This window comes from Carassius carassius, chromosome 11, assembly GCF_963082965.1.
Source record: "Carassius carassius chromosome 11, fCarCar2.1, whole genome shotgun sequence".
Classification (NCBI taxonomy): Eukaryota; Metazoa; Chordata; class Actinopteri; order Cypriniformes; family Cyprinidae; genus Carassius; species Carassius carassius.
The window spans coordinates 12422099-12433221 of record NC_081765.1 but is presented as its reverse complement, the minus strand read 5'-3'; the positions used below and the strand labels follow the sequence as shown (position 1 = coordinate 12433221).

The 11123-nt window shown below is 34.5% G+C and overlaps 2 protein-coding genes across 2 annotated transcripts; both read left to right on the top strand.

Moving 5' to 3' along the window:
- Nucleotides 1–2349: 2349 nt before the first annotated feature.
- LOC132152409 (T-cell-specific surface glycoprotein CD28-like) lies at nucleotides 2350–4711 on the top strand. Its single transcript, XM_059561179.1, has 4 exons — nucleotides 2350–2398; nucleotides 2912–3256; nucleotides 4030–4178; nucleotides 4328–4711. The coding sequence occupies exons 1-4, from the start codon at nucleotides 2350–2352 to the stop codon at nucleotides 4403–4405; spliced, it is 621 nt and encodes a 206-aa protein (XP_059417162.1). The 3' UTR covers nucleotides 4406–4711.
- Nucleotides 4712–6186: 1475 nt separating this feature from the next.
- LOC132152408 (uncharacterized) lies at nucleotides 6187–10005 on the top strand. The gene is made up of 6 exons (XM_059561178.1): nucleotides 6187–6399; nucleotides 6575–6691; nucleotides 7563–7883; nucleotides 8051–8244; nucleotides 9382–9429; nucleotides 9534–10005. The coding sequence occupies exons 2-6, from the start codon at nucleotides 6637–6639 to the stop codon at nucleotides 9660–9662; spliced, it is 747 nt and encodes a 248-aa protein (XP_059417161.1). The 5' UTR covers nucleotides 6187–6399; nucleotides 6575–6636; the 3' UTR covers nucleotides 9663–10005.
- The last annotated feature ends 1118 nt before the right edge of the window (nucleotides 10006–11123 follow it).

The window sequence follows — 11123 nt, the reverse complement described above, 5'->3', positions numbered from 1 at the left end:
CAAAGTGCAGATCTTTTTAAACCAGTGAAAACAAGCAGGGTCACTGCAGCCTTGTCCTCTATTCATTTGATTACTTAAACCAATACAGAATATGGGACAAAATATATTTTTATTGAAACAGCACTTTTACAGCAGAAAGTGTAAAATACATCAATATATGTTTTATTTAGTATTGTTCATATTATTTATATGATTTCAGATGCTCTGGAGCCCATCGAATCAACTGTGACTTGTCCAACTGATGATCAGACACTGCCACTTACTGTTGGCTGTGTGGCTATCTTTGTATATAACCTGTTCTTCACTGTCTTTGCCTGTTACCTCGGAGTAAGTATCCATATCTGCAACCAATTCACACGTGCAGTTCTTTGCAGTAATATAAATTCTGGAATCTGGAAACACACAAAATCGAGGTTTAAAAGTTTCATGTGCTAACTCTGTGAAATTGCTGATGTGGTGTTTTTATTTCAGTATAAAGTCAAGAACACAGAGCCAGCTGAGAATCCCTACATAAACGTAAGACCGCGAGGATTCAGACGACGCTGATGAGTTCAACATCCAGCAGATTTCAGCAGCGTAGCAATATGTCAGTCTTCCACTGGCTGTTACATTTGTACCTCCTATCAGCTGAGCAGTACTGCCCAGAGAGTGTATTAAACAGATCTACTAATTGTTTTTGTATCTATTGGTGTTGTAAATTCAGTATGTATACAGTGCATGTATGTACCCTGGGGGTCAAAGGTTTGTAATAATTAGGAATTGTAATGTTTTTAAAAGAAGTTTCTTATGCTCAAGAAGTCTGCATTTATTTGACGAGTAAAAATAAAGTCAAATGGTAATATTGTGACATATTATTACACAACAATTGTTTTCCATGTATATATATATATATATATATATTAAAATGTAAAAAGGATTTCCAAATATGCTGATCTGGTGCTGAAGAAACATTTCTTATTTTTGTCTTATTTATGATTTTCGAAAGAAATTAATAATAAACCAAGGATGCATGACAAATCTTAGATGTTTAATTATTCTAACGTTAGAAAAAATATTTTTATTTCAAATAAATGCTTTCTTTAGCACCTTCTTATAAATAAAGAATCCTGAGGAAAATGTATGGCCATTTTCAACTGCTGGATACTTACGCTGTTTTCCATAGTGATAATAAGAAAAAGATATGTTTCTTAAGCAGCAAATTGCCATATTATAATGATTTTGATCCCCAGTGGGTGTGTGTTGACACTGAAACACTATGATGCTCTGACTTTAAATGAAACCTGCTCATTGTTGCAAACATCTTTGATTCTGGCATTTCTTCAGTATGACTTGTGTAGGATTAGAAATGATGATTTAGACAAAAATACAATCTATTTAATGAGAGAGTCAAACGAATCAAGATCATTTTGCTTAAGACAATGAATGCATGATCTGTTAGGCTACAACAACAACATTACAGCTACTGTATATGAAGAGCCCACCTCAGTTTTCCTGCATCTGTAATTACAGTGTTGCCTTTATTATGCAATATATGCCACATACAAATCTGCACTCCACTGTAAACACTGTAAATATACTACTGTATCAGTAGGATTTGTTAGCAACAGCGAGACAGGAAATTACAGGAAAAAAAAGGGAGGTGGGTGGCAAGACCGGTAACCATTGTTCTCCAAAATGTCATAAAGGAATGCAAATGTTAGTTTCACAGAACAGTATGTACACAATAAATGCATTATATCGAAAGCTTTAAATTGTAAGAAAATAGTAGGTAATAGCAAGGGAATGGAAAAAAAGTTTTGATATGATTAATAAAATTCAGATTAAACCTAATAATATTTGATCATCCTTTCATCTGATTTCTTTTCAGACATTCTCAGCTTCCAACACTCCCAGTAATCTGATATGATGCAATACTGAGCAAGTGATGAGCAGATATGTTGAAAAATTGCAATTGCAAAAAAAAAAAAAAAAAAGATTTTATTGAACTCATTTCAAAAGTGCTGATTCTGCTTTCAAGTGTATCTGATTCTAATATTTTCCCCCAAATTCAGAGAGTCATATAAGCTCTTGACCACTGGGCTTTGTGGTGGTTTAACCACTCCCTTAACCAAATTTTCCAGTTCCGCTGCTATTGTACTGTTTTTGCTCGAGTCTCATTCTGCTCATTCGACTTTTTTTTCCCCTTGATTACACATATTGTGCAAATTGGCTTCATTACTTGCAGAATTTTGAGCACTTTTTACGGGCATTTGCAGTCAGCTTGAGGTTTCCTGCTACGTCACAAGCTTTCCAGAACTCACTCAGTATAAAGAGCCAGGGGGGATACCTCCACAGTTATTACATGACACAATGATTATCACACTTATTAGAATCTTTATATATATCCCACTGGGATTGGGTAAGTACCTCCTGAGCTTCAAATGTTTGTTGCTTTTCAAGCACAGATAGTCTAGATGCTTACCGCTTTACCCCTGACAGCTTGAATCCTAAAGTACATTTTATTAATAATGACTATTTTTTTTAATGAAGAATTTATCTATTATCCTTTGCTCTATGACAGTAAAGATGTTTCTTTTAATATGCAGCAAATCTGAAGTGAAGTGGGTTGAACTTTGACCTAAATGTACAACTTCCAAACATCCGGATCCTCATTTTCAGACAGAATTCTGAGGCTCTTTTGGAACATTATTTATGTGTGTATATTATACAAGTTTATGGAGTATTAGTTTAATGTGTACCTTGAAGTAGCCTACTTTTGACATAAATGTTTAATCAGATTCAAACTTTTCTTGTAGCCTACTTAGTAACATGAATATTATAAAGTTAAATTATCAACAACAAAAAAAAAGAAGAAAAACAGAAAGCAGTGAGTATTAAGGTTACATCTGGTGATCTTGTGTTTTGTTTCCAGCTCTGGATGTGTCCCAGCCGTATCGTGTGGTTGGGAACGAGAGAGAAGTCCCTCTCCGCTGCTCCTTCAGTTCAAGGTTAAAGCCAGAGGAAATGCGGGTGACTCTCTACAAAGGTTCGCACGGCCATGAGAAGATCTGCAGCGCTTATGTCAACCTCTCCGAGCCCTACTTCACAACAGTTGGCACCTTTAATTGCAGCGGGAATATTAGCTCTAGAAGAGTGGACATGATGATCTCTGGACTGCGAGGGAACGACACAGACATCTATCGCTGTGAGATCGAGATCATCTTCCCACCTCCGTATCTCAGAAAGATTGGAAACGGCACTATTGTTTACATACAAGGTAAGCGATAACCTAGTCTTGTTTTCAGTCTCTTGCATGTGGTTTCCCCACAGTTTCACCTTTTTTTGTACACAGTTGTTCATGTAGAGATCTATAACAATGTTTTGTTTTTGTATTAAAACTACTAATGATAACCACTGAAAAAAATAAACAAGTGATGCTATTTTAAAGCAGGCATAAGGTAATCACCTAAATGAAATAGTGTATGTTATCATACATTTTAACCAAGTATGTTTAAAAAAAATTGTATATACATAACTAATAATTTGATTTGAACATAATTTGATTTAGTGTTCATGACACTTAGCTGTTGTTCATTGTTAAATCTCTAGAGGGAGCTAGAATTATAAGAGTGAATAAGACGATGTTGCCTCCTGAAGTCAAGTAGATGGAAATGGGGCCTCCCCGGCACATTCAACTTTACAGCACTGCGTGCTCTACATTTTGAAATAACCAGTGGAAACTTTGACTTTTTCGCGAGAATGATGTTTTCTTTGAAAATGTAGATTTCTTTATGACGCAAGTGTGCTGACGTAAGCTCTTAAAAACCTTAAAGGACTGAAAAAACACTCATCAAAGATGAGAAGGGAAGCTATAAAAGACAGCTTCCTGTTGTCATCCACTAAATTTGGCTCATTATATATATATATATATATATAAAAAAAAAAAGATTCACATAGGCCAAGATTTCTGTGAAAACAATTCTGGGTGGGCGTAGGTTGCCATCCATAATGCAACTTTAGTAATAACTAATCTTCTATCTTCTTTCATAGAAACCCCAAACTGCTCCAATGCATCCACCCAGAGCCAGATTCAAGGCCAGAACCAGGCCTTAGAGCGGGAAAATGACAAATATAATTTAGGCCCACTTCCCCTGCTATATGCCATCCTGATCATCGCTTCCTGCAGTTTTGTTCTACAGGTGAGAAATATGTCTATTCTAATGATTTTCTTTAACAGAGTTTTTCTGTCGACAAGCTGTTAAGACATTTCTGAATATTTACTCAAGTTCAGACTTTGATAATAATGTGAACAAATGTCACTCAGATGTCATTTATTTCTATAATACAGATGATCACCTGCAAATGGAGGGCCTCTGTATCCACGGCACCTATGCTTTCACAAAAAGAACGCTATATGAAATTCTAAGGGGGTAATATCTCCGTTTGCATGTGCTCACATGCATTCTTACCTGCATGTACTTGCATGTCATTTTCTTCTGCATGTATTTTCATGTAAAATTAACCTGCATGTATTGACATGTACTAAAAGTGTTTTCCATTTGCATGTACTCACATGAATTCTCACTTGCATGTATTAACATGTATTTACATAACATTTGACCACTGTCTTTGTTATTTCATTTTCTTTGAATTTTATCAGAATTAAATCAATTGTTTTTTACATTTAACCGTTGTGCTGTTCTGAAAATATATTACTTATGACTTTTAAAAATTGCTTGTAAATCTCCCATTATTATCACCAAATACTAGATTTTCTGTTTGTTCATTTGTTTTCATTCATTTAGCACATGTCTTCTATAAATATATATGGAACGGATTGATCGTAGGCCTGATCTAAGTTTATAAACTTCAGTTTTTAAGTGAAGATTGCCAGAATTATCAACAAATAATGCTTTTTTTAGTCAAAAAACGGAAGTGCATAAGCTCATATCAGTTATTTAGTTACAGAGAACACCACGTGTGACAAGATAGTAAAAATGATCAAAAAAGTACAGAAATTATCATCATCATCAAAAATGATTTATTAATTTATTTTTTGGTTCTTATACCCTGTGTGAGCAAAGTCAGTAAGTTTTAGTCCATTAAATAACATTAACGTGCATTTTCAGGAAAAAGAAAATCCTCTCTGGGTCAAAATATCAGGAACACAACATGATGGTTAAAATATTTGATCAACTCTTTCTTCAAGGTTAAATAATGGGAATAAATAAATAATTATTCTAACAATTCTAACCTTAAAGTGACAAAATGTTTTGGGTATATGACACTGTACACCTCATTATATACAGTGACTACAAAAGGTTCACAAACCCCTGATGTCTTAATTGATATTTTCCACCTTAAATGTGATATTGAAACCAACCAAATTCATGTAACAAGAAAGAAAGAATATTAACAACCTAAAATTACCTGGTTGCACTATTGCACATCCTATTATAATTGGACATGTTACTCTGTTTGGAATTACCAATGGCATTCTTACTAAAATAATTATTATCCGTTAGTCACTTTATGACATTACATGACCCTTATACAAAAAGATTGGCTGCTGTATTAAAAGCAAAAGATGCTTCAACCTAATTTTACTTAACGGGTATGAAACTAGGTTAGTCTTGTAATTTATTTGTTTGTTACTTGTATTGGAAAAATTATATGATTTATATTGGATTATTTTTTTACATCACAAAAACCTGCAATAACAAAGTGGATGTACTCAAATAACGCAATAGATCTTAATGACTTTTTATCAGTGTAAAACAAGTCGAATGTCATCAATCAGCATCAATCTTTCCTATCACCAAGACACGAAGAAGAAAAAATGTGACAAAGGCATCACAAATGTTTTTCAGTTTTTGTGAACCTCAGCTATCCATCACAAAAACAGGACATGATGAGTCTACCTGACAACTTGCTGTGCTTTCATATTTGTGATGCTTCAACAGGATGTGGAACTGAAAAGAGCTTGGTTTACAATATATATACACGTCTGAATCACAAACAACTCTTGCCACAACTAGGACAGGTTAATTGCAACTTTAACAAGCTTTCTTTCATTGTTTGCCTAATTGGTAGAGAAGAAAATAAAACCAGTTTAAATCATGAGTCTAAATTCTGGCTAATGTAAAACCACCTTTACACAGTTTTACATAACATTTGATCATAACTACTGTGAACAAAATGAGAATATATGCTTTTTTTGTAAATATTATGAAACTAAACTGCATATGAAACTAATTGGATCAGAATTACTTTATTGCGCATTTAGTAAGATATGGGTTTTTCCTAACATGGCTGTACATCAAACATTTTCCTTTCAACAACTTCATATTACAAGAAAGCTGCCCACTCACTTCCTCACTAACAGACGCATGTCTCAGCTGGGACACCTTAAGAAAAACGGTAATATCACACTTTATGATTCACTTCACAATAATGAATTGTTTAACAAGTATGTTAAATGTTGCAGTCTTCTCTTATCGCTTAATCGAATTCTCACATCACATCGAGCAACAAATATGTCTGTGGGTGATATTAATCACCTAGCCCACATACTTCCTGTGTTTTCTCTCTCCAGCAAAAACAAACTGAAGAGCTTCAGCCAGCATCACAGTGTCGAACGGACAAGGAAACGTTAACATGCCTGACAGGTTCACTTTGCTCACTATCAGCTTTTCTTTTTTACTTCACAATGGTAAGAGACTAACCTTTTTAATGTTGTTGTCAGTTACCGTTCTGTGTCAAACATGCTGATTAAAACACCTGAGACTAATTTAGACCAGATTAAACTCCTAGCAGGTTTGGTCTTGGTACAGGTTTTAGATGGGCAATAATGTTTTTAACTGGCACAGTCTAGTTTAAGTGCTTAGTGTTGTGTGTAGAATTTGATCACTAAAACCAGCATGAAAGTAGACAGAAGTTAAATTACACTGGGAACCAGCAATAAGTCGGTTAACTGGCCATTTACGGTAAATCTAGTTTGACATTTTTCTTGGGGTCAGCAGTAAAACATCAGCATATTAAAATAAATCGATGCACTAATCAGTATATGTGTCCTGATTGCCAAAACCAGATTAAACTAATAATCTGGTTTCCGGAGACAGTTGTCATATGCCTGTATTCATTTTAAGTCCTGTAAAATATCATGAATATTCACCAGAAATGAATAGTCATTTATACTTGCATGTTTAAATGTAGGTAATTCTGGGTGATGTTAGATACAGACATTCAACAGTTTTTGTGTGCAATAGCAATGACATGAGCTGATGACAATGACATGAAAAGTTGATTCAAATACTGTTCAAACCTACTAAAAGCCTCATAATACGTATCAAAAAGCATGTCTTATGTTGATTTAGATTAAGCTGATTATACATTTCAGCAATATGTATAGATTCAGGAATAGTCCGATAAATGTGGAGCAAGTAAATGTTATTTTCAGATAGGCTTTAAAATGATGTGCATATAAACATGATTGACGTCAAACTGTTTTCTCAAAGTCAATTCAAATATACAATGTTAATCTATAAGTGAACTAAATTGAATTTCTTTTTCTGTTACCTCAGTTTGTAGTTGGAGCGTGAGTGAACCTCTCAACCACACATTCAATGACGACGACTCTGTCAGTGTCACATGCATGTTTTATGGAGAAGAAAAGTTTGAATTGGACGCTAAGTTGAAAATAAATAATGGGTATGTTTGTGAGATTTCTGACCAAAGTCAAGAATACAAAAAGTGTAAATGCGAGCATAAGGACAATAAATTCACGTTCACCTTAATGGAACTTCCTCAGACCTGGCACAGAGATACATTTACCTGTGAGATATCCAAAATAAAACCATTCCCGGTCATAGTAAAAACAGGACAGAAAATTAAGCTTTTCCGAGGTAAGTTCACCCCATGTGATCAACAAAGTACATTAGTTAATCCGTTTTACATACCTAGAATTCACACAAGCGATGTGGATTATTTCAGATTTAGTTTGAATCTGTCATTGAAAAAAAGAAAAGAAAAAAAAATCAATAACCTTTATATTATGATAATTTTTTTTAAGGTTGCAAATACACATTTTCTCCACTGAACGACAGCTGTCCAATCACTAACCAAACAACTGGACCACTTCCCACACCTGTAGTAAGGCCCCCACTTGATGACACGTATACCCTGTTAATCTGTGGTCTGCTCATAATGGTGGTAATGCTGTCTCTCTACAGCATTATTCTTACTGCGGTCTACATCAGATTGAGGGTAAAACTTATATCCTTAAAATAGAACTGTTTGTGTTGTTTTATATTGTCTTTACCACTGAATAGCTGTATACATATCTTGTTGCATTGATTTATTTAATCAATAAGGAGAGGCAATGCTATACTGTGAATATACTGCAGTCACAGTGCTGTTATGATGCACAACAAAATGATTATATTCACACTACAGCACTACCTCAAGGACCTTTCTTTTATTATAAAGCAATCACCGCTAATAGAAAGCTACTAAGCAACAATCAATCACCATCTAAGACCAGAAATATACATTTTATTATTCATATTTTTAATGCTATTTTGTTAATATTAATGCTGTCCTGTTTTTTTTTCTTCTTCTTTGTTTTGTGTGCAAGCATCATTTTGATGGTCTGCTGTTTATTTGAGTTCAATAAAACCATCAACTTGACACTATCTTTAAAAGCGTTTTAAAGGACTATTTTACCCATCCAAGATGTAAATGAGTTTGTCTCTCCATTAGAACAGATTTAGAGCAATTTAGCATTACATCACTTGCTCACCACTGGATCAACTGCAGAGAATGGGTGCTGTCAGAATGAGAGTCCAAACAAATGATAAAAACATCACAACACGACTCCAGTCTATTTATTAATGTCTTGTGAAGTGAGAAGCTGCTTGTTTGTAAGAAACAAATCCATTATGAAGACATTTTAATTCAAACAGTTGGCTACAAATCCTCCATCCATATTAATGTGTTCTCCAGTGAAAAACTCGTCTTGTCTGAATCAGGAGAGAAATATACACAACTCAAGCACTGCTTACAAGCAAAGTTATTATGGATTATTTGGGCTTTAATGATGAATTTGTTAATAAACACGCAGATTTACAAGACTTTGGAGTTTTGTGGATTATTATAATGTGTTTATAAGCTGTTTGAACTCTCATTCTGACGGCACCCATTCACTGCAGAGGATCCATTGGTGAGTAAGAATTGTAATGTAATGGTACATTTTTCCAAATCTATACTGATGGAAATACAAACTCACATACAAATCACAGTGCAATATAGCCATCAAATATTTGTTATTCTAAGCTTACATTTTCTATCTTGAGACTGAGCTGTTATGTATTTATATATTGTGTTTTTCATCTTGCTCTCCAGGTCACAAATCTTGAATCTTTGGACACTCCGACCTACGTGCCAATGCAGGTAAAGGATTTCCTCTGTGGTGCCAGCCCTTTAATGTGTGCCAGTAATGTCTGTGGTTTCTGTTGAAACAGGACTTCAAACACAAATTCTTTTTACTGTTTCAGAGGAATGTAAAACGGCGTGATCTAGAAAACACTGAATATGTGGACATGCGTGAAGTGCAGAAACGGGAAGGATACCACAGAGATATGAACCACAACTCTCATCTTGAAAGTGTCAGACCCCATTTTTAATTTCATCAGTGAGCTCATGCTTTACCTGGTCTATGAATTTACTGCTTGTTATACTTAAGCTACATTATAGAAAATCACAGGATAAAACTGATGCCTGTCTACCAAGCAAAACTGACTTTTTTGAATACCTAAATCTGCATATTGCTCCTGCACCTCATTCAACTGCTCAAATAAGACAGTCTTGATGTTCTGTTGCACATGGTTTCATCTGGTGACTTGTACTACCCAATGCTGAACTGTAGCTATGCCAAGCTAAATATAGCCTATATAAAATATGTAGTTAGGGCATTTTTGTAATAATTATTTTGATCCCATGGACCAATAATCAATGATAATATCAGTTTTTTTTACTGCTGACCCCCCCCCCCCCCCCATTTTTTTTCTAATCATAAACAGGCTTTATACAGAGACTATATTGAATGATGAATTCAATTTGCTGATTATTTGGTGAAGTAAATAAAGAAAGATACAGTAAAATAAGCTCTCACAAACGTGTTAGCCTATATATACTGTATAGATGTGCATGTCTTAGCTATATTGTCTTTTTAGTAAGGAAATTATTAACAATCTGGGTCCATGAACTTTTGTGTCCATTTTGTGTTCCAGAAATGAAAGAGCCTATGGAAAATTGGGTTTTTCTTTAATGTTTCAAACACCGATGAATAGAATAAGCAGACACAAACTAATTTTTATTATTCAAAATTCGTATTTCATTAAAAATCCCCCAAAAAATTATAAAGCTTGTTTTGAATGTAGGCTATATAAATGCTTAATTTAATTTCTAGCTTTTTTAAGCGTCTCTATACAGACGTTTTCTGGCGCTATACTGACTTCTTTTTACACTGTAAAAAATTTATTAATTAATTAATTCAGACCTCTTCAACTAAAACGTTTTCTTTTGACTGATAACACACCTACATTTTTCAATCGGCCCAACTGAATTTGTGTGAATTAGTGATTCCATCTAAATGTCCCAATTGGCCAAATTGAATGTGTCAATTTAATTTTATAAAAAATTTAGTAACCAGCCACTTGAAAATTTTGAGTTGGAGAGGTTTTTTTTATTTATTTTTTTACAGCGTACTACGAAAACAAAACAAGATCACCTCATTGCTCGCAAGGCACCGAACCCCAAACTGCTCCCCGGGTGCCGCAGCATAAATGGCTGCCGACTGCTCCGGGTGTGTGTTCACGGTGTGTGTGTGTTCATGTTGTGTGTGTGCACTTTGGATGGGTTAAATGCAGAGCATGAATTCTGAGTATGGGTCACCATACTTGGCTGTATGTCATGTCACGTCACTCTCTTCACTTCACTAAATTTTATTAGAACAGGAAATAGGCATACGTTTAGGTGAATTTACACCTATACACCCTATAATAAAAAAAACTGTATATGTGTGTTTGCTCTGACTAGTCTACAAGCATACAATTTGTTTCAAACACTGATAGAAAGAGATATGC